Genomic DNA, 24,710 nt, shown 5'->3' with positions numbered 1-24,710 from the left:
ATTCAACTTTCTTTGGATCATAGAGGACAAACAGAGAGTCACTTTTCCTATGACGAGCCGTCCTCTTCACGTAAATCTTCAAAGTCCTCACTACATCCAAGGCCTTTGAAGTAATTGAGGAGTCAGTAGCCACTGGCACCACAATAGGTTGGTTGAAGTGGAAAGCCGGCACAACTGTAGGTAGGAACTGTGGACGAGTCTTAAGTTCCGCCCTGTCTTCATGGAAGATCAGATAGGGACTTTTACAAGATAAAGCCCCCAATTCCGACACGCATCGTGCAGAAGCCAAGGCCAACAAGGTGACCGCCTTCCACGTGAGAAACTTGAGGTCAGCCTCCTGTAGAGGCTCAAACCAAGCAGATTGCAGGAACTGCAACAACACATCAAGATCCCATGGAGCCGTAGGCGCCACAAAGGGAGGCTGGATGTGCAGAACCCCTTTCAAAAAGGTCTGAACCTCAGGAAGAACAGCCAATTGTTTTTGGAAGAATATGGACAAAGCAGAGATCTGGACCTTGATGGAGCCCAGTCTCAGTCCCATATCCACCCCTGCTTGCAGGAAAAGGAGAAAACGTCCAAGTTGAAACTCCACCACCGGAAACTTCTTGGCCTCACACCAAGAAACATATTTCTTCCAAATGCGATGGTATGTTTAGACGTTACCCCCTTCCTGGCCTGTATCAGGGTAGGAATGACCTCACTCGAGATACCTTTCCGAGCTAAGATCTGGCATTCAACCGCCATGCCGTCAAACGTAGCCGCGGTAAGTCTTTATAAGCGAACGGCCCCTGCAGAAGCAGATCCTCCCAAAGAGGCCGTGGATCTTCAAGTAGAAGATCCAGCAGATCCACGTACCAAGCCCTCCTTGGCCAGTCCGGAGCAATGAGGATTGCCAGAACCTTTGTTCTTCTTACGAGCTGAAGAACCTTTGGTATCAGAGTAAGTGGAGGAAACACATTCACTGACTTGAACACCCACGGTGTTACCAGTGCGTCCACCGCCACTGCCTGTGGGTCTCTTGACCTGGAACAGTACCTCCGTAGCTTCTTGTTGAGGCGTGAGGCCATCATGTCTATGTGGGGAACCCCCCACCAACCGGTTACCTCCTCAAACACCTCCGGATGGAGGCCCCACTCCCCTGGATGGAGATCGTGTCTGCCGAGGAAGTCTGCTTCCCAGTTGTCTACGCCCAGAATGAAGATTGCCGACATCGCGACCGCGTGCCTTTCTGCCCAGATGAGGATTTTTGACACCTCTGACATGGCAGCCCTGCTCTTCATTCCGCCTTGTCGGTTTATGTAGGCCACTGTGGTCACATTGTCCGACTGCACCTGAACAGCCTGATCCTGTAGAAGGTATGCTGCTTGCAGAAGGGCGTTGTAAACGGCCCTGAGTTCCACGATGCTTATTGGGAGAAGTGACTCTTGATCCGACCATCGTCCCTGAATGGTTTCCCCCAGAGCGACTGCTCCCCAACCTCTTAGACTTGCATCTGTGGTTAAAAGGATCCAGTCTTGAATTCCGAACCTTTTCCCTTCCAGAAGGTGCGGAAGATGCAGCCACCGGAGAAGTGAAATCCTGGCTATCGGAGACAGGCGTATCCTCTTGTGCATGTGTAGGTGAGAGCCTGACCACTGGTCCAATAGGTCCAGCTGAAAGGGTCGAGCCTGAAACCTGCCGTACTGCAGAGCCTCGTAGGCAGCAACCATCTTCCCCAGAAGGCGTATGCATTGATGAACCGATACCCGGGTAGGCTTTAGGACCTCCCGGACCATTGCTTGAATCACCAACGCTTTCTGAGTGCACCCCCGACACACAACACCCCCGCAATGGGCCGGTTAGGCCGTCCAGTGGAATTAGTCTTGGTAGAGGGTCATGGCCGGGTAGCGAGTCATGTAACTGGCAGAAGTTGTAGAGAGTGGAGAAAGACATGCTGCACACAGCGTTCCACACTGTGCCAGTCCGGCAGGATTGCCTGTGCTCAGCCCTCAGCAGCAGCAGACTTGCTGCCTCAGTGTGTCGTGGGAAGTCACTGCACAATCCTGCGACACTCACTATACATGGAAGAGCTCCCCAGTAGCTGCTCCTAATGAACAGCTGAGCTGCCGGACTGCGACTCCTCCTATACAAACACCAGTGTGGGGGCTCCTAATGTGTGGGGGCCTCAGGACGACCGCCCCTGTCGCCCCTTCTTTAATCCGGCCCTGGTTCCGTGTAACTCTATATGTGTCTGTGTAGCTGTATATATTGTATGTGTCTATATAACTGTATACATGTGTCTGTGTATGTTTCTGAGTGTGTTTGTGTAACTCTGTATATACTATATGTATCTGCAACCATAGGCAAAACTCCCGGACGCAGAGTGGGTGGGAGCGTGGGCAAGTGGTTCTGTATTGGGCTGCAATGCTCATTATATAATATGGCAGGCACTGCAGTGCTCTCTGTATAACATGGTGGTGACTCACTTCATTATCTGGCAAATACTTGCTGTATTGTCTGGTGTTCACTGCATTGTTATCTGTATTATATGGTGGTCATTAAAATGCTCTCCGAATTATTTGCCAATCACAAAAAATGCTTTCAGTGATGTATGGCAGTCACTAAAATGCTCTCTGTATTTGCTGTCGGTCTCTAAAATGACCTCTGTATTGTCTGGAGATCACAAAGATTGCAGAAGGAATGAGTGAACTTTATGCTACTGACATTGGCTGAGATTTCATTCTGCACATGCATCAAATTAGTAGTCCGAAGTCCCATGGATCTGAATACATAGGCAAATGTGAGCAGTAACAAGTTAGCAGAAAATGGGCTGTAACTGAATGGAGTGTATTGAGTTGCATGAAAACTAATTTTCATAGGAATGTCATGGGCGTGTCATTTGTTTTAGGAGTTGGCATGGGGGGAGGGGTAGTATCTATTTTGCTACCAGGTAACTGGGATAAGGTTACGCCACTAGCTCGAGATATAGTAATAAGGACACCTTCAGATAAGTGTCAATCTGTCTTACTCTATATTTTCTGTATATAGACCAATCTGCATATGACAATGGTGTTCCAAATGACTCAACTTTGAGCTTGTGTTACTTTCTCTGTAGGTTACAGAGAACAGATATGGGGGTAATTGTAATAGCCTATGACTTGAAGGCATTGTTTTTTTAAGGCAAATCCAATCTTGTCTTCTTTTAAATGATTGCCCCTTTAAAATAACGGTACCTCACTGATGCCAGCAAAATGCAGGCTATTACATTTACCCATATTCTGACAACTTAGCCACTTTCAACACATGGGCTCTTTGGTATATTTGTACTATACGTGCAGAGAGTGGACTGACTTGGAGTCAATTGGGCATACAGTATACAAAATAAATAAGATTTTACTTACCGGTAAATCTATTTCTCGTAGTCCGAAGTGGATGCTGGGGACTCCGTAAAGACCATAGGAACAGACGGGCTCCGCAGGAGACATGGGCACTTTAAGAAAGAATTTAGATTCTGGTATGCTCTGGCTCCTCCCTCTATGTCCCTCCTCCAGACCTCAGTTAGAGAAACTGTGCCCGGAAGAGCTGACAGTACAAGGAAAGGATTTTGGAAATCCAGGGCAAGACTCATACCAGCCACACCAATCACACCGTATAACTTGTGATAAACTTACCCAGTTAACAGTATGAACAACAACAGAGCATCAGATCAACCCTGATGCACTATAACATAACCCTTATTTAAGCAATAACTATATACAAGCATTGCAGAAGAAGTCCGCACTTGGGACGGGCGCCCAGCATCCACTACGGACTACGAGAAATAGATTTACCGGTAAGTAAAATCTTATTTTCTCTAACGTCCTAGTGGATGCTGGGGACTCCGTAAGGACCATGGGGATTATACCAAAGCTCCCAAACGGGCGGGAGAGTGCGGATGACTCTGCAGCACCGATTGAGCAAACACAAGGTCCTCCTCAGCCAGGGTATCAAACTTGTAGAACTTTGCAAAGGTGTTTGAACCTGACCAAGTAGCCGCTCGGCAAAGCTGTAATGCCGAGACCCCTCGGGCAGCCGCCCAAGAAGAGCCCACCTTCCTTGTGGAATGGGCCTTAACTGATTTAGGCAGCGGCAATCCAGCCGCAGAATGAGCCTGCTGAATCGTGTTACAGATCCAGCGAGCAATAGTCTGCTTTGAAGCAGGCGCCCCAAGCTTGTTGGAAGCGTACAGGATAAACAAAGATTCTGTTTTCCTGACCCTAGCCATTCTGGCTACATGAACCTTCAAAGCCCTGACCACATCCAGTAACTCGGAATCCTCCAAGTCAGTAGTAGCCACAGGCACCACAATAGGTTGGTTTATATGAAAGGATGAAACCACTTTCGGCAGAAATTGTGGGCGGGTCCGCAATTCTGCTCTACCCGCATGGAAAACCAGATAAGGGCTTTTATGTGACAAAGCCGCCAATTCTGACACACGCCTAGCCGAAGCCAAGGCTAGTAGCATGACCACCTTTCACGTGAGATATTTCAATTCCACCATCTTGAGTGGTTCAAACCAGTGTGATTTCAGGAAACTCAACACCACGTTAAGATCCCAAGGTGCCACTGGAGGCACAAAAGGGGGCTGAATATGCAGCACTCCCTTTACAAACGTCTGAACTTCAGGCAGAGAAGCCAGTTCTTTTTGGAAGAAAATGGATAGGGCCGAAATCTGGACCTTAATGGAACCCAATTTTAGGCCCAAAGTCACTCCCGACTGTAGGAAGTGAAGGAAACGGCCCAGCTGGAATTCCTCCGTAGGGACATTCCTGGCCTCACACCAAGCAACATATTTTCGCCATATACGGTGATAATGTTGAGCCGTCACGTCCTTCCTAGCCTTTATCAGCGTAGGAATGACCTCACCCGGAATGCCTTTTTCTGCTAGGATCCGGCGTTCAACCGCCATGCCGTCAAACGCAGCCGCGGTAAGTCTTGGAACAGATAGGGCTCCTGTTGCAACAAGTCCTGTCTTAGAGGCAGAGGCCACGGGTCCTCTGTGAGCATTTCTTGCAGATCTGAATACCAAGTCCTTCTTGGCCAATCCGGAACAATGAGTATTGTTCTCACTCCTCTTTTTCTTATGATTCTCAGCACCTTGGGTATGAGAGGAAGAGGAGGAAATACATAGACCGACTGGAACACCCACGGCGTCACCAGTGCGTCCACAGCTATCGCGTGAGGGTCTCTTGACCTGGCGCAATACTTCTGTAGCTTTTTGTTGAGGCGGGATGCCATCATGTCCACCTGTGGCAGTTCCCAACGACTTGCAACCTGCGTGAAGACTTCTTGATGAAGTCCCCATTCTCCTGGGTGGAGGTCGTGCCTGCTGAGGAAGTCTGCTTCCCAGTTGTCCACTCCCAGAATGAACACTGCTGACAGTGCGCTTACGTGATTCTACTGCCCAGCGAAGAATTCTGGTGGCTTCTACCATCGCCACCCTGCTCCTTGTGCCGCCTTGGCAGTTTACATGAGCCACTGCGGTGATGTTGTCTGACTGAATCAGAACCGGTTGGTCGCGAAGTAGGGACTCCGCTTGGCGAAGGGCGTTGTATATGGCCCTTAGTTCCAGGATGTTGATGTGGAGGCAAGTCTCCTGACTTGACCACAGACCTTGGAAATTTCTTCCCTGCGTGACTGCCCCCCACCCTCGGAGGCTTGCATCCGTGGTCACCAGGACCCAGTCCTGAATGCCGAATCTGCGGCCCTCGAGAAGGTGAGCACTCTGCAGCCACCACAGGAGAAACACCCTGGCCCTGGGGGATAGGGTGATTAACCGATGCATCTGAAGATGTGATCCGGACCATTTGTCCAGTAGATCCCATTGAAAGGTCCTCGCATGGAACCTGCCGAAGGGAATGGCCTCGTATAATGCCACCATCTTTCCCAGGACTCGCGTGCAGCGATGCACCGACACCTGTTTTGGTTTCAATAGGTTTCTGACTAGTGTCATGAGCTCCTGAGCCTTCTCCATCGGGAGATAAACCCTCTTCTGGTCTGTGTCCAGAATCATGCCCAGGAAAGGCAGACGAGTCATAGGAATCAACTGCGACTTTGGAATATTTAGAATCCAGCCGTGTTGCCTTAACACTTCCAGAGAGCGTGCTACGCTGATCAGCAACTGCTCTCTTGACCTCGCTTTTATGAGGAGATCGTCCAAGTATGGGATAATTGTGACCCCCTGCTTCCACAGGAGTACCATCATTTCCGCCATTACCTTGGTAAATATTCTCGGTGCCGTGGAGAGACCAAACGGCAACGTCTGAAATTGGTAATGACAATCCTGTACCACAAATCTGAGGTACGCCTGATGAGGTGGATAAATGGGGACATGAAGGTATGCATCCTTTATGTCCAGAGACACCATAAAATCCCCCCCTTCCAGGCTTGCGATGACCGCTCTGAGCGATTCCATCTTGAACTTGAACCTTTTCAGGTATATGTTCAGGGATTTTAAATTCAATATGGGTCTGACCGAACCGTCCGGTTTCGGTACCACAAACATGGTCGAATAATAACCCTTTCCTTGTTGAAGGAGGGGAACCTTGACCACCACCTGTTGTAGATACAATTTGTGAATTGCAGTAAACACTATTTCCCTCTCTAAGGGGGAAGCTGGCAGGGCCGATTTGAGGTATCGGTGAGGGGCATCTCTTCGAATTCCAGCTTGTACCCCTGAGACACAATCTCTATTGCCCAGGGATCCAACTGGGAGTGAACCCACTTGTGGCTGAAATTTCGGAGACGCGCCCCCACCGGGCCTAGCTCCGCCTGTGGAGCCCCAGCGTCATGCAGTGGATTTAGTGGAAGCCGGGGAGGACTTCTGTTCCTGGGAACTAGCTGCGTTGTGCAGCTTCCTTCCTCTGCCCCTGCCTCTGGCAAGAAAAGACACACCTCGGACTTTCTTGCCTTTTTGTGATCGAAAGGACTGCATTTGGTAATACGGTGCTTTCTTAGGTTGTGAGGAAACATATGGCAAAAAATTTGACTTTCCAGCAGTAGCTGTGAAGACCAGGTCCGAGAGACCCTCCCCAAACAATTCCTCATCCTTGTAAGGTAAAACCTCCATGTGCCTTTTTGAGTCGGCATCACCTGTCCATTGCCGAGTCCACAGGACCCTTCTGGCAGAAATCGACATAGCATTTATTCTAGAGCCCAGTAGGCTAATGTCTCTTTGAGCATCTTTCATATATAGGACAGCGTCTTTTATATGCCCCAGGGTCATTAATATAGTATCCTTGTCTAAGGTATCAAGTTCCTCAGATAAGGTATCCGTCCATGCTGCTACAGCACTACACACCCAGGCCGACGCAATTGCCGGCCTTAGTAAGGTACCTGAATGTGTATAAATGGACTTCAGGGTACCCTCTTGCTTTCTATCCGCAGCATCTTTTAGGGTGGCCGTATCCTGTGACGGCAGGGCTACCCTCTTGGATAAGCGTGTTAAAGCTTTGTCCACCCTAGGGAAGGATTCACAGCGTAACCTGTCCATTGGCGGGAAAGGATATGCCATAAGCATCCGTTTGGAAATCTGCAGTTTTTTATCTGGAGATTCCCAAGCCTTTTCACATAACTCATTTAGCTCGTGTGAAGGGGGGAAGGTCACCACCTGCCTTTTTTCCCCATACATATGAACCCTCTTGTCAGAGACTGGGGTTTCCTCTGTGATGTGCAACACATCCTTAATTGCTATAATCATATAACGGATGGATTTAGCCAATTTAGGCTGTAACTTTGCATCATCGTAATCGACACTGGAGTCAGAATCCATGTCGGTATCTGTGTCAACAATTTGGGATAGTGGGCGCTTCTGAGACCCTGACGGCCTCTGCGACATAGGATCAGGCACGGGCTGAGACCCTGACTGTCCTAAGGCTTCAGCTTTATCCAACCTTTTATGCAAGGAATTAACATTATCATTTAAAACCTTCCACATATCCATCCAATCAGGTGTCGGCGCCGTCGGCGGAGACACCACATTCATTTGCTCCCGCTCTGTTTCCACATAGCCTTCCTCGTCAAACATGTCGACACAAGCGTACCGACACACCACACACACAGGGAATGCTCTTTTTGAAGACAGTTCCCCAACAAGGCCCTTTGGAGAGACAGAGAGAGAGTATGCCAGCACACACCCCAGCGCTATATAACCCAGGAATAACACAGTAACTTAATGTTAACCCAGTAGCTGCTGTTATATTGATTTTTGCGCCTAATTATGTGTCCCCCCTCTCTTTTTACCCTCTTCTACCGTGTATCTGCAGGGGAGAGCCTGGGGAGCTTCCTCTCAGCGGAGCTGTGGAGAAAAAATGGCGCTGGTGAGTGCTGAGGAAGAAGCCCCGCCCCCTCAGCGGAGGGCTTCTGTCCCGCTTTAATATACAATTTTTGGCGGGGGCTCATACATATATACAGTGCCCAACTGTATATATGCAAACTTTTGCCAAAGAGGTCTCTAATTGCTGCCCAGGGCGCCCCCCCCTGCGCCCTGCACCCTTACAGTGACCGGAGTATGTGGGTGTATGTGGGAGCAATGGCGCACAGCTGCAGTGCTGTGCGCTACCTCAGTGAAGAACGGAGTCTTCTGCCGCCGATTTCGAAGTCTTCTTGCTTCTTTCACCCGGCTTCTGTCTTCCGGCTCTGCGAGGGGGACGGCGGCGCGGCTCTGGGATCGGACGACGAGGGTGAGATCCTGTGTACGATCCCTCTGGAGCTAATGGTGTCCAGTAGCCTAAGAAGCAGGACCTATCTTCAGAGAGTAGGGCTGCTTCTCTCCCCTCAGTCCCACGATGCAGGGAGTCTGTTGCCAGCAGAGCTCCCTGAAAATAAAAAACCCAACAAAATACTTTCTTACAGCAAGCTCAGGAGAGCTCACTGAACAGCACCCAGCTCGTCCGGGCACAGATTCAAACTGAGGTCTGGAGGAGGGACATAGAGGGAGGAGCCAGAGCACACCAGAATCTAAATTCTTTCTTAAAGTGCCCATGTCTCCTACGGAGCCCATCTGTTCCCATGGTCCCCAGCATCCACTAGGACGTTAGAGAAACATGCACGGATAAAATGCATATACTAGTCATCATAATCAGTGGGGTGTAGTATGCAACCAGCATACCGGCGCCGGAATCCCGACCGCCGGCATACCGACAGCTGGGCGAGCGCAAATAAGCCCCTTGTGGGCTCGCTGCGGGCACAACGCTATCTATTCTCCCTCCAGGGGGGTTGTGGACCCCCAAGAGGGAGAAAATCTGACAGTATGCCGGCTGTCGGGATTCCGGCGTCGGTATGGTGGTCATCGGGTGAGCCCGGCCGCCGGCAACCTGAAGACCACACTAATCAGTGTACACTATTAGCTACCCAGAGCAGGTTTCAGAGAGAAACCTGCATTTTCCATTTGGGACCCCCTCTCACCGGGACATGTACCGAGTAGACTCAAAGGGGGGAATTCAAATGTTTGAAAAGTCGGTTGGGTGTCTGTTTTTTCCTGTCTATTAGATAGGAAAAAACAGACACCCAACTGACTTTTCAAACATCTGAATTCCCCCCACAGTCTACTGTGCATGCACAGATATCCGTTTCGCACCATTTTCCTGATGATTCTGTGGAGCCGATGGAGAGGTATCACTTATGGGTGCAAGGTGTGCATTGTTGCCCCCCTAGACCTAGGGGCCCGGTTGCACCAATTTTAGATATGTCCATGTAATAAGTGTAATGATGTGTACCCATACAGGTTTATTTTTGCTTATGTCCACTGCTGCATAGCCTACAGTTGCATCATCACATGAGAATGCCCCATTACAGCCCAGTTCTGTCTCATCGGTCATAAGTGTAGATGCATTCTAAATGTGTACAAACTTACATCACCCGTTCTTGTGTACACTCATTCCCAGCACATGCGCAGTGCAAAAACATGTGAAACATGCTCTGCAAATATGCATGAGCCCCAATGTCTGTAAATTATTCTCTCCTCTGTTTCACACAAGACTCATCAGTGCTTTACAGCAGCAGATAACGGGCATGGCTGGGAGTGAGGGGATGTTTTACTTTCTCCTGTCCCTGTACCCATCTCTCTTCTATTCAACGGTGGAAAACGGAAACAGAGGGAAAAAGAGCATAGACATAACTGTGTGCACATTGCCTAAAGAGAGATAGAAAGAAAACATGGCCAGCTGTCATCTGTTGTCCTGTCTGTGGGTAATAAAGGCCAAAACTCAGTACCTATAATACAGATATAAAAAGAGATTATTACCTTGCTTCACATTCAGTGCTGATAGGGTGCTTACAAATGAGGACATAATTACAGATTCCTCCTCTGGACAAACAGTCAGATTCTGCAAGAGAGTTACAAGCACATATAGTATAGTCATCGTGTGGAATACGGAGCATGCATTCTGCATGGAAAAGCACATTACTTTTATATACAACTTGCTGTCCGCTTAGGAGGTAAGTATGAGTCTTGCCTGATACAGCTCAATTTCAGGGGAGTCAGAGCCAATGTTCTAAACCTTCCTCCCAGCCACCAGCCTGGCTGTGGCACCCTCCCATCTATCTATCTCCCATACCTTTACTTAGGCCAGTCACTCTAAAGGTAGCATTACATATACATTCAGGCTCAGAATAAAATATTTTTGGATCTTGATAAATATGACATCACCATCCCCATTAAGGTCTATTGTAATAGCTGTGTTCTGCAGGTACTTCAGAAATGCTAAATGATGAATCAATTTACCTGTATGATGTCACTAAGAACCAAAGCATCAAATTTTGCCAGGTATTGGATGTGATATCTCTGAATGATGGACTGGTGCTTCCTCACCAGTGTCCGTAGCTGCTCCATACAAAACATCAATTCAGCTATATGTCTAGTATAAACACATACAAATAAGGATTAGATGATAAATATACACATCTGTACACTATTACGTGACTTGCTGTATGCTCACCATATCTGAGCCAGATAAACACACACATACACACGACCTGATTCTGAGGTGAGAGTAAAGCAAAGAAGAGCAAGTAACTGTACACCTGGACAAACTATGGGCCTAATTCAGACCTGATCGCTGTTGTGCAATATTGTACAACGGTCGATTATCGAATAACTGCGCATGTGTATAGATCATAATGCGCACGCGCAAGGGCAAACTGCAAAAGAATCGTGCGAAGATTTTGATCGCTAGGTGTACAAAGTTGATTGACAGGAAGCGGGCATTTGTGGGTGGTAACTGGCCATTTTCTTGGAGTGTCAGGAAAAACGCAGGCGTTCCCAAGCGTTTTCAGGGAAGGTGTGTGACGTCAGCTCCGGCCCCGATCAGCCTGTTTGCATCTCACTGTAGGAGTAAGTCCTGGGCTGCGCACAGACTGCAAAAAACATTAGATGGTGAGTGATTTGTGAATGGATTTGCCGATGTCCGCTGTCTGGCAAAGTTTTAACACGACGTTCACATGCAATCGCACACTTGCACCGGGCGGGTTTTCACTCCTATGGACAGAGGATATCTGGTTGCAGCCCTCTGCAAAATCAGCAGAGGAGTGATCAGGTCTGAATTATGTTGTAATGCAATTGATGCAAATATGTTTATTTTTTTATTTCCCTGCATGGTAAATACTAACTGCTTTTGCATGTAGCCCAGAAATGCTGGACAGCTTTATTTTTCCACTGCAGTTTAGATTTGAGTTTGGACACTCTTCTCCCGAATCTAAAGGTGGCCATACACTAGCGCAATTTGGGCCTTTTTTATACTGTACGATTTTCACGCATCGGACCAGCAAATCGTTTGAAAAGTGTCAAATCATATGTAATTTACTTACGGTTACGATCCGATGCGTGGTCCCATATGTCGTAAGTCGTATCCACAGATTGTCAGTGCAGCAATAAGGATTTATCGTAATCGCATGCAAAGCGGTGCACATCGTAAGTGTTTTTAGTACCTCCGATTTGTCGCATGATACATCTGTAGTTGAGTCACTTCACTGGCATTTAAATATATAAGGAATCTTAAAATAAATTGTGAGTAAAGTGTGTGCTGTAGATCTTATGCAATCTATATTGCCACTTGATAGATCGCATGCGATGTGTCGTGAGTAAATCGTATGTGAAAATACAAAATCATAAATACAGGACTCCCGGGAAGCAGCCGGGGAATTCAATGGGAAATCACATGCGGTATGTTGCAGTAGTGTATGGCCACCTAAAGGGGAATTCAATTGAAAAAAAGGTAGGTTGTCTCTGGCTTTAATTACACTCCCTTTTTCACCCAGGACCATGTTAACGCCCGTTAAATTAAAACATTAACAGATGTTAGTACTGGTTAATGGGCGTTAACATACAAAATCCGTGAAAAGCTCACAAATTTTTGTGTTAACAGTGTATCAGCACCCGTTAACCCGCTGTTTTCCATGATTATTTTTTCACCTCTGTTCAGAGATGTAAAAAAATCCCAGATAAGTGCTGCCAGCAGGGGCTAACTGAATAGCCCCGGGGGATCAATTAGCCCACAGTAAATTGCAGTGGCTAATTGAATTCCCTCCATCGTCTCTATGAACATTTTACATTTGTCCCTCCTTCAGCGCAAAGTGATTTTGCCAAAGCGCACTGTTACTTACTCAATTTTGTTTTGCTTTCACCTCGGAATCAGGCGCACAAGATTTATTGTAATGCCAGAATTTGTACTGATATTAAATAATGGATGTTGTTGTTTTTTCTATTAAGATGAGTGATTTATTATTTTTGGCAGACAGCATGTATTGTCACAATATTAAAGTTAGTACACTGAACATCGTAAAACTAATATAAGCAGAGTGGACATGCACACACACCTTGGTCTAAGTCACATGTGATCAGAGTTGCTATTGCTGTTGCTTCCCAGAAAGCAGCAATGATAGTGCTGTATGTAAATGCAGCAGGAGGTGACTATTACAATTAGACGTCTCTTGCTGTAGTAGTGATCTGAGTATATGGACGAAATAATCCTGTGGCAATCCCAGGCAAAGAGGTCTACAGTTACGAACCTGGCTGCAGAGAGGCCCTAATTGTTCCAAGTGACCATAATTGTGAACCTGAAAGTTGTATTGACTTTAGTTGATTCGGGAAGTGAACTAACCCTTGTCTCCATATGGTGGTTGCCATTGAACTACTATAGTCTTGGCCAAGTAACAGACCTCATTGTAGTAACCACACAAATTTCCATATCCCGTCATTTTAGGATGGGACTTTCCATTGTGTAAAGAGTTACTGCCCCAATAGGAGGTTAAGCTGGTCAATTATTTGGAAAAGCCTACAGGAAAATTGGCAGGAGAGGTGGCGCTGGCCAGACATAAATAGTGCTGTCTTGCAAGGAGACATCATATATGAAATGTTGTCAATACAAAGCCTCCAAAGACAATAAAGAGAAAGGTGTGAAGAATACAGTGAATAGTTATACTCAGTGCTTAAAGTGGTCCTAGAGAGGTGTTGGAACTCACCCCCCCCCCTCCCCACACACACACACACACGCGCGCCTGTGCAATAAAGGGATTGCTCTGCAAAAGAGGTGCGTGGTCTCAAAAAGAAAGCTGCGTGTTCACCCAATAGTATCCCCAATTCAAATTACGCCACACAGTAGCACAATCTTATTCACATTACACCACAATGTAGTGCCCCTTATTCATGTTATGACACACATTAGTGCCCCTTATACACAAAGCCCACAGTAGTAGCACCCCAAATACACATAATGCCCACAGTAGTAGTGCCCTTTATACAATGCCCTCAGTAATCGTGCCCCTTATGCAGTGCCCACTGCAGTGGTAGTGCCCACAGTTGCAGTGCCCCTTATGTAGAGCACATAGTATTGGTTCCCCTTATACAGTGCCCCTTATGTCCCCAGGAGTGATGCCCTTTATTAAGTGTCCCCTATGCAATGCCCTCATTAGTAATGCCCCCTTGTAGTATTGCCCCCAGTAGTAATGCCCCTGTAGTAACTAGGTAGGTTTTGCCTTGTAAATGACTACCGCTTAAAAAAAAAATCCAAGTTCGGGTGGAATATCTGAGCTCCGGCCGTCTAGCACTGCGTAACATCCGACCCATATCTATCTGTCTACTTGCATAAGCTGATGATTGCAGAAAACATCTAAGAAGCTGCTTACGATCACCAAAGGGAAATATATATTTTTCTAAAATAAGAAATGTAACAGCTTGCGAGATGCAGGTATCAGTGAGATCCCAGCGAGTCTGCCTGATGCAATTATTTAAAAGGCAAAAACAGGTTGGTTTTGCCTTTTAAATGATTGCCGCTTTAAAATATTGGGAGAGTTGCCGGGATCTTGCTGATGGTTGCATTTCCCAGGCTATTACATTTTCCTCTTATAAATTTGGAGCCTCCTATAAACCCCATATAAAATGTTACTTGCTAATGTTTATCTTACACATCAATGTAGTCTTCTGGGGTCTTAGTTTTGGTGACGTTCTCAGCATGTCGAACCAGCCAGTTAATCTCATTGCGGCAAAAGGATAAAGCCATAAATACATACAGAGCCTGAAACAGATTGTGATAGTAGATATTGATCAATCTAGTATAATTAGAAATATCATTTACATCTCTGTAGAACTGTTCTAGAGTTGTATACCTTGGGGCCCAGCAGGCCAGGCTCATCTGATAGAATGGTTTCCAGCTCCTTTACTGCCCCCCTGAGAAATGCACGTCTGGCGCGATGAAACTGTCCGCTTTGGAAATTAATCAATAACTTATCACAAGTCAGAATAAACAGAATTTTATGCAGTGCAGTATTTTACTAATCTGTGTTTTTCTGAGTGTCTCAAAAACTAGCTCAGAGGATGGACATTGCTGCAATAATATATAATGCTTTAATGTTTATAGAGGTATAAATGGCCTTGAATATGAGCTGCACACAATCCGCATGTAATGCCGATGTTCACGTAGTTGAGTCATTATTTGCAACTGTACATGTATGAAAAATTCTGAAATCTCCTACGCCGCACGCAATGCAGAGTGTATGTACAAAGGTGCTGTCACAATAGAGACAGACGGTATCAGAAGTGTGGCATGAAAATAATTCCGGGTGGTGACTGAGAGGTGGTGAGCAATGCATGCAGAAATATTGTGATGTCAGATAGAAGTGAATGAATGCCATTTCCAGATAAAGAAGTGAAGCTTTCAAAAGAGTTCATCCAATGCAGGGGTATTGATAGACGGGGGTCACTGGGCCTGATACTGAGTCGGACGCATCTACAGCCACTTTTCTATATGGCTGTTTATGCATTTATGCACTTTTGTATACTAGAAATACATGCAGCTACATGTGGAAGCCTATCCCGCCCAAAGTTCTTATACCAACAGCCGCAGCTGTCACATTAGTATCAGAACTTACACTAGCCCGTACTGGGTGGAAAAAATCCGGCTGAACAGCCGTTCCATTACACACCCAGTACACTCCTATGAGCCATTGCATGGTAAATGCTCAGAAACACCCATTGCACGGAAGGTGGTGGTAGCAATCTCCGTCAGTAAGCCTATGGCTGATTCTGCGCTTTGGAAACGTAGAATGAAGTGTCTTTATAGCGTAACTGCTGTCGTGTAACAGAGGAGTAGCATTTGCCCTTCATTTTATTCTATCGCGAGTGTGGGAATACTTATTAATATTGCACCTATATAGCTAAACAATCACTCCTATGGGACACCATCCATTAGTTAATACAAGCAAGATACAGGATGCTGGAGAGGGAACTGAGGTTCTAGTTAATGTACTGTAGTAAGACCTCACTTATGTACAGAAAACTGACCTGTGCATCATGAAATTTTCTTTGCATTCCTTCACGTCTGCCACACGTTTCCCATACCTAATCACAAAGAATAATGATATGGAGTGATTATATGCTATGGTTTACTATTACTGTATATCAAGCATGAATTTAGGAAGACATAATATGGTACCAAGTCATGTTATGTCAGTGATATCATTACTTATAATCTGTAAGATAATCACTACAGGGTTTATTAAGAGCAATTATGGGTCTATTTGTGATAGGTAGAAAAACCTCGTAACACCGGTATTCACCGAAGGCAGAGCTTCTCCCTATTTAAGAAAACCCCCCCCCCCCCCCCCCGGTCAGCTATAGCAATCATTGTGTAGTGTCGGGTATTGCTGACTGCCAATGGCATTCTGCTGCAAAGATTGTCGTAAACTACTTTAAAAGCATTGTGGCAGTATATAAACCAACTCAATTCTTATAATGCAATCTGCATATCAGACTTGCGGTAATAGAAGATCTGATAAGAAAACTGTTTTAGTTCCTAAAGTAATAATACCAAAATATACTTAATTATTTAGCAATTTTTTTAACAATTAATTTTCCACAAAAGTGGATCGTAATTTTGTTCCTGCAATAAAACAGACAATAAAAACACACAGGAAATTTTAAAACTGGCACACTGCTATACAAACTGGGTGACAAGCAGCGGCAGCTTCCCTTGTTGCCATTATCACCAACTGCAGCCTGGGAAATTTGGAATCTGAGCAGGGTTTGATGCAAGATGACTGGACAAACCGCAGCAGCTATTCAGCTGCCTCCAAAACTCTAGTCCAGTTCCAAAACACTTTTAAACGTCTCCATATACTGATGATTGATGTATAAGGTGAATAGAAGTCACAGTGGGACAAGTATCATGATGGTATGAAAGGTGCTTTGGTTTGGACTGCAATCTTTATTTGATATATATGATGTATAACATACCCTTTTATGCTGCCAAAGAAGTCCTCAGTAACACGGTGTATTAGCAGAACATCATCCCGGATCAATGTGATACAGTGAGAGCCCTGAAGAGCCAATTTCCAAAGCTCTAAGCTTGCCTGGTGTGCATTCAATGCACTGTGTGATAGCAGAAACCCAACTGAGAAGAGAAAATGCTTTCGTTACTGCTAAGTCAATGCCAGATTACTGATTTTATCATTATGGTTCTGAATTAAGAAAATTCTCAGTTTTGCCCAATAATTTTTATTTAGTTTTGCCAAAAGTCTCTGTCGTGGACTCAGGCTCCGAAAAGAGCCCGTACCGACATAGGCTAAAAAGTAAAGTGTTGCTTATACAATCACTGATTTCCCCTTTAAAAAAGCGCCTGAGTTCGGCCGGCATCCCGCACGGCCACCGAAATTGGCTTATTTTACATCTGGCCCTAAATGTCCAGAAAAATGTTTGAAGTGCAAAAAAAAAAAAAAAAATGTAATTAAAGCATATGCATATTATGATGATGATTATCTTTGATGATGATGATTATCTTTTATTTATATGATGCTACAAGAGGTCAGCAGTGACTTACAAAGTACATAAACCGAAAACGTATGTCCACAACAAGATAAAAGTGACTTACAGTAGGTAACATTGCAGGACATGGACATTGTTTATAAACATTGCTGCTTTATACTTAAGCAGCAGGATGGCAGTGAGGAGGAGATGATGGTATAAGTGAGGGAAGAAAACGCACATGAGGCAAGAGGGCCCTGCTCATGAGAGACGAGTATAAAGGGAGGGGGGGCAGACAAACAGGGGTGACACAGGGGGGAGAGACAGTGAGCAAGGAACATGGAGAAGTGGGTTAGGATTAGAGCTGGAAGGCTTTTATAAAGAAGTGGGTCTCAAGCTCTCTTTTGAGTTTTACAGAGTGGTGGGTAGTCTGATGGGGAGAGCGTTTCAGTGGCAGGGAGCAGCACAGTAAAAATCTTAGAGGCAGGAATGGGAGGAAGTAATCAGTTGGGAGGAGAGGCGGCATTCATCTGTGGAACGAAGTGGGCAGGTGAGGGTGTGAAGGGAGATGTAAGTATAAGAGGATTGGGTGAGGGCTTTGTAAATGAGTGTGCAAAGTGTTAAGATGTGTTACATTTGTAGAGGAAGATAAACCTGTTCTAGGTAATAAATAGATTTTGAATCTGATTGGTGGATTACCAAAGCGTTTTTTGCACTTCTTTATTTTCCATTGTTCATTTAATTTTTTAGTGGAGTTTTAGTAATCTGCATATAAGTCCACATATTCTAATATTGTAGAAGCTGGTGGGACAATTAATAAGTTTAAGACATTTGTAATTTCTTTTTATTAGTTGTATAACTAGTGCATAATTGTGTTGGTTTATAATATTTATATTTGTTATTGTATACTGCCTTGTTACCAGCATCAACATCTTCATGAGGCTCCATCAAACTTACTCAGGATCCATCTTTCCATGGTCTCAAAAGGTAAATATTCACAGGGCATCTGAAAAAGATATTAGAATACTAGTTAGTAGATGTGAAAGTCACATTACCCTTTATGTACACAATATAATAATCTAATACAGTGTCAATTACACAAGAGAGACTAGTGCCTGCAAAGTGTTTATTAGTAAATGTGAAAGTTACATGTTCCACATGAATTGTGATCACATACAGTATAAAAAAAAAAAAAGATTTTACTCACCGGTAAATCTATTTCTCGTAGTCCGTAGTGGATGCTGGGTACTCCGTAAGGACCATGGGGAATAGACGGGCTCCGCAGGAGACTGGGCACTCTTTAAAGAAAGATTAGGTACTATATCTGGTGTGCACTGGCTCCTCCCTCTATGCCCCTCCTCCAGACCTCAGTTAGGGAAACTGTGCCCGGAATAGCTGACACTACAAGGAAAGGATTTGGAATCCAGGGTAAGACTCATACCAGCCACACCAATCACACCGTACAACTCGTGATAACTATACCCAGTTAACAGTATGAATAACAACTGAGCCTCACTGAACAGATAGCTCATAACAATAACCCTTTAGTTAAGCAATAACTATATACAAGTTTTGCAGACAATCCGCACTTGGGACGGGCTCCCAGCATCCATTACGGACTACGAGAAATAGATTTACCGGTGAGTAAAATCTTATTTTCTCTGACATCCTAGTGGATGCTGGGTACTCCGTAAGGACCATGGGGATTATACCAAAGCTCCCAAACGGACGGGAGAGTGCGGATGACTCTGCAGCACCGAATGAGCAAACTCAAGGTCCTCCTCAGCCAGGGTATCAAACTTGTAGAATTTTGCAAACGTGTCTGATCCCGACCAGGTAGCAGCTCGGCAAAGTTGTAAAGCCGAGACCCCTCGGGCAGCCGCCCACGAAGAGCCCACCTTCCTCGTGGAATGGGCTTTTACTGATTTAGGATGCGGCAATCCAGCCGCAGAATGTGCAAGTTGAATCGTGGAACAGATCCAGCGAGCAATACTCTGCTTAGAAGCAGGAGCACCCAGCTTGTTGGGTGCATGCAGGATAAACAGCGAGTCAGTCTTTCTGACTCTAGCCGTCCTGGAAACATAGATTTTCAGGGCCCGGACTACGTCCAGCAACTTGGAAGCCTCCAAGTCCCGAGTAGCCGCAGGCACCACAATAGGTTGGTTCAAATGAAACGCTGATACCACCTTAGGGAGAAATTGGGGACGAGTCCTCAATTCTGCCCTGTCCATATGGAAGATCAGATAGGGGCTTTTACAGGACAAAGCCGCCAATTCTGACACCCGCCTAGCCGAAGCCAAGGCCAAAAGCATGACCACTTTCCACGTGAGATATTTCAACTCCACGGTCTGAAGTGGCTCAAACCAATGTGATTTTAGGAAATCCAACACAACGTTGAGATCCCAAGGTGCCACTGGGGGCACAAAAGGGGGCTGAATATGCAGCACTCCCTTAACAAACGTCTGAACTTCAGGCAGTGAAGCCAGTTCTTTTTGAAAGAAAATAGACAGGGCCGAAATCTGGACTTTAATGGATCCCAATTTTAGGCCCATAGTCACTCCTGACTGTAGGAAGTGCAGAAATCGACCCAACTGAAATTCTTCTGTGGGGGCCTTCATAGCCTCACACCAAGCAACATATTTTCGCCATATGCGGTGATAATGTTTTGCCGTCACATCCTTCCTAGCTTTTATCAGCGTAGGAATGACTTCAACCGGAATGCCCTTTTCCATCAGGATCTGGCGTTCAACCGCCATGCCGTCAAACGCAGCCGCGGTAAGTCTTGGAACAGACAGGGCCCCTGCTGTAGCAGGTCCTGTCTGAGAGGCAGAGGCCAAGGGTCCTCTGAGATCATTTCTTGTAGTTCCGGGTACCAAGTCCTTCTTGGCCAATCCGGAACGATGAGTACAGATCTTACTCCTCTCTTTCTTATTATCCTCAGCACCTTTGGTATGAGAGGAAGAGGAGGGAACACATAAACCGACTGGTACACCCACGGTGTCACTAGAGCGTCCATAGCTATCGCCTGAGGGTCCCTTGACCTGGCGCAATATTTTTTTAGCTTTTTGTTGAGGCGGGACGCCATCATGTCCACCTATGGCCTTTCCCAACGATTTACAATCAGCTGGAAGACTTCTGGATGAAGTCCCCACTCTCCCGGGTGGAGGCCGTGCCTGCTGAGGAAGTCTGCTTCCCAGTTGTCCACTCCCGGAATGAACACTGCTGACAGTGCTATCACGTGATTTTCCGCCCATCGGAGAATCCTTGTGGCTTCTGCCATCGCCATCCTGCTTCTGGTGCCGCCCTGTCGGTTTACATGGGCGACCGCCGTGATGTTGTCTGACTGAATCAGCACCGGCTGGTTTTGAAGCAGGGGTCTTGCCTGACTTAGGGCATTGTAAATGGCCCTTAGTTCCAGAATATTTATGTGTAGGGAAGCCTCCTGACTCTACCATTGTCCTTGGAAGTTTCTTCCCTGAGTGACTGCCCCCCAACTTCGGAGGCTTGCATCCGTGGTCACCAGGACCCAGTCCTGTATGCCGAATCTGCGGCCCTCGAGAAGATGAGCACTCTGCAGCCACCACAGCAGAGACACCCTGGCCCTCGGGGACAGGGTGATCAGCCGATGCATCTGAAGATGCGATCCGGACCACTTGTCTAACAGATCCCACTGAAAGATCCTTGCATGGAACCTGCCGAATGGAATTGCCTCGCAAGAAGCTACCATCTTTCCCAGGACTCGCGTGCAGTGATGCACCAACACCTGTTTTGTTTTCAGGAGGTCTCTGACCAGAGATGACAACTCCTTGGCCTTCTCCTCCGGGAGAAACACCTTCTTCTGTTCTGTGTCCAGAATCATACCCAGGAACAGCAGACGCGTCGTAGGAACCAGCTGCGACTTTGGAATATTCAGAATCCAGCCGTGCTGTTGTAGCACTTCCTGAGATAGTGCTACTCCGACCAACAACTACTCCCTGGACCTCGCCTTTATAAGGAGATCATCCAAGTACGGGATAATTATAACTCCCTTCTTTCGAAGGAGTATCATCATTTCGGCCATTACTTTGGTAAATACCCTCGGTGCCGTGGACAGACCAAACGGCAACGTCTGGAATTGGTAATGGCAGTCCTGTACCACAAAACGGAGGTACACCTGGTGAGGTGGGTAAATGGGGACATGTAGGTAAGCATCCTTGATGTCCAGTGATACCATGTAATCCCCCTCTTCCAGGCTTGCAATAACCGCCCTGAGCGATTCCATTTTGAACTTGAACTTCCTTCCTTATATAAGTGTTCAAGGATTTCAAATTTAGAATGGGTCTCACCGAACCGTCTGGTTTCGGTACCACAAACATTGTGGAATAGTAACCCCGTCCCTGTTGCAGGAGGGGAACTTTTATTATCACCTGCTGGAGGTACAGCTTGTGAATTGCCGCCAGCACTACCTCCCTGTCCTGGGGAGTAGCTGGCAAGGCTGATTTGAGGTAACGGCGAGGGGGAGACGTCTCAAATTTCAGCTTGTATCCCTGAGATACCACTTGTAGAACCCAGGGATCCACCTGTGAGCAAACCCACCGGTCGCTGAAGTTCCGGTGACGGGCCCCCACCGCACCTGGCTCCACCAGTGGAGCCCCAGCGTCATGCGGTGGATTTAGTGGAAGCAGGGGAGGATTTTTGTTCTTGGGAACTGGCTGTATGGTGCAGCTTTTTCCCTCTACCCCTGCCTCTGGGCAGAAAGGACGCGCCTTTAACCCGCTTGCCTTTCTGGGGCCGAAAGGACTTTACCTGATAATACGGTGCTTTCTTAGGCTGTGAGGGAACCTGAGGTAAAAATTAGTGATGAGCGGGTTCGGTTCCTCAGAATCCGAACCCCCCCGAACTTCAGCCTTTTTACACGGATCAAAGGCAGACTCGGATCTTCCCGCCTTGCTCGGCTAACCCGAGCGCGCCCGAACGTCATCATCCCGCTGTCGGATTCTCGCGAGGCTCGGATTATATCGCGAGACTCGGATTCTATATAAGGAGCCGCGCGTCGCCGCCATTTTCACACGTGCATTGAGATTCATAGGGAGAGGACGTGGCTGGCGTCCTCTCCATTTAGATTAGAAGAGAGAGAGTGAGAGTGAGACACTTGATTTACTGGAGCTTAGGGGTACTCAGAGAGTGCAGAGTTTACTAGTGACTGACCAGTGACCACCAGTGCAGTTTTATTATATTATTATTTAATATAATCCGTTCTTTGCCTGAAAAAAAACGATACACAGTGACACAGTAACAGTATACCATATCTGTGCTCAGCCTCAGTGTGCTGCATCATCTATGTATATCTGACTGTGCTGAGTGCTCAGTGCTCACACAGCTTAATTGTGGGGGAGACTGGGGAGCAGTAGCAGGAGTACATATTATTTAACAGTGCACACTTTTGCTGCCAGAGTGCCACTGCCAGTGTGACTGACCAGTGACCACTGTCTGACCACCAGTATATTGTGATTGTCTGCCTGAAAAAGTTAAACACTCGTCGTGTGGTGTTTTTATTCTATAAACGCATTCTGCTGACAGTGTCCAGCAGGTCCGTCATTAATTATATAATATATACCTGTCCGGCTGCAGTAGTGATATATATATATATTTTTTATATCATTATCATCCAGTCTATATTAGCAGCAGACGCAGTATGGTAGTCCACGGCTGTAGCTACCTCTGTGTCGGCAGTCGCTCGTCCATCCATAATTGTATACCACCTACCTGTGGTGTTTTTTTTTCTTTCTATCTTCTTGATACTAGTAGCTTACTTTAGGAGTCTGCAGTGCTGACAGTGTCCAGCAGGTCCGTCATTATATAATATATACCTGTCCGGCTGCAGTAGTGATATATATATATTTTTTATATCATTATCATCCAGTCTATATTAGCAGCAGACGCAGTACGGTAGTCCACGGCTGTAGCTACCTCTGTGTCGGCAGTCGCTCGTCCATCCATAATTGTATACCACCTACCTGTGGTGTTTTTTTTTTTCTATCTTCTTGACACTAGTAGCCTACTTTAGGAGTCTGCAGTGCTGACAGTGTCCAGCAGGTCCGTCATTATATAATATATACCTGTCCGGCTGCAGTAGTGATATATATATATTTTTTATATCATTATCATCCAGTCTATATTAGCAGCAGACGCAGTACGGTAGTCCACGGCTGTAGCTACCTCTGTGTCGGCAGTCGCTCGTCCATCCATAATTGTATACCACCTACCTGTGGTGTTTTTTTTCTTTCTATCTTCTTGATACTAGTAGCTTACTTTAGGAGTCTGCAGTGCTGACAGTGTCCAGCAGGTCCGTCATTATATAATATATACCTGTCCGGCTGCAGTAGTGATATATATATATTTATATATCATTATCATCCAGTCTATATTAGCAGCAGACGCAGTACGGTAGTCCACGGCTGTAGCTACCTCTGTGTCGGCAGTCGCTCATCCATCCATAAGTATACTAGTATCCATCCATCTCCATTGTTTACCTGAGGTGCCTTTTAGTTGTGCCTATTAAAATATGGAGAACAAAAATGTTGAGGTTCCAAAAATAGGGAAAGATCAAGATCGACTTCCACCTCGTGCTGAAGCTGCTGCCACTAGTCATGGCCGAGACGATGAAATGCCAGCAACGTCGTCTGCCAAGGCCGATGCCCAATGTCATAGTACAGAGCATGTAAAATCCAAAACACCAAATATCAGTAAAAAAAGGACTCAAAAATATAAAATAAAATTGTCGGAGGAGAAGCGTAAACTTGCCAATATGCCATTTACCACACGGAGTGGCAAGGAACGGCTGAGGCCCTGGCCTATGTTCATGGCTAGTGGTTCAGCTTCACATGAGGATGGAAGCACTCAGCCTCTCGCTAGAAAAATGAAAAGACTCAAGCTGGCAAAAGCACAGCAAAGAACTGTGCGTTCTTCGAAATCACAAATCCACAAGGAGAGTCCAATTGTGTCGTTTGCGATGCCTGACCTTCCCAACACTGGACGTGAAGAGCATGCGCCTTTCACCATTTGCACGCCCCCTGCAAGTGCTGGAAGGAGCACCCGCAGTCTAGTTCCTGATAGTCAGATTGAAGATGTCAGTGTTGAAGTACACCAGGATGAGGAGGATATGGGTGTTGCTGGCGCTGGGGAGGAAATTGACCAGGAGGATTCTGATGGTGAGGTGGTTTGTTTAAGTCAGGCACCCGGGGAGACACCTGTTGTCCGTGGGAGGAATAGGGCCATTGACATGCCTGGTGAAAATACCAAAAAAATCAGCTCTTCGGTGTGGAAGTATTTCAACAGAAATGCGGACAACATTTGTCAAGCCGTGTGTTGCCTTTGTCAAGCTGTAATAAGTAGGGGTAAGGACGTTAACCACCTCGGAACATCCTCCCTTATACGTCACCTGCAGCGCATTCATCATAAGTCAGTGACAAGTTCAAAA

The 24,710-nt window shown here is 46.3% G+C and overlaps 1 protein-coding gene across 1 annotated transcript in view; it reads right to left on the bottom strand.

Annotated features, from left to right (window-relative positions):
* Positions 1 to 24,710, bottom strand: part of NCKAP1L (NCK associated protein 1 like) — a 616,762-nt gene that overhangs the window by 491,867 nt on the left and 100,185 nt on the right. Inside the window, exons 8-14 of the mRNA XM_063952202.1 lie at positions 18,209 to 18,257; positions 16,745 to 16,901; positions 15,794 to 15,850; positions 14,620 to 14,716; positions 14,419 to 14,528; positions 10,742 to 10,874; positions 10,262 to 10,343 (exon numbers count right to left, since the gene is read on the bottom strand). Coding sequence (XP_063808272.1) covers positions 10,262 to 10,343; positions 10,742 to 10,874; positions 14,419 to 14,528; positions 14,620 to 14,716; positions 15,794 to 15,850; positions 16,745 to 16,901; positions 18,209 to 18,257 — 685 coding nt within the window. The remainder of the gene's footprint in view (positions 1 to 10,261; positions 10,344 to 10,741; positions 10,875 to 14,418; positions 14,529 to 14,619; positions 14,717 to 15,793; positions 15,851 to 16,744; positions 16,902 to 18,208; positions 18,258 to 24,710) is intronic.

Source organism: Pseudophryne corroboree, chromosome 2 (assembly GCF_028390025.1).
Source record: "Pseudophryne corroboree isolate aPseCor3 chromosome 2, aPseCor3.hap2, whole genome shotgun sequence".
Taxonomy (NCBI): domain Eukaryota; kingdom Metazoa; phylum Chordata; class Amphibia; order Anura; family Myobatrachidae; genus Pseudophryne; species Pseudophryne corroboree.
Note: the sequence above shows the minus strand (reverse complement) of the source record. Positions and strands in the feature narration are given on the sequence as shown.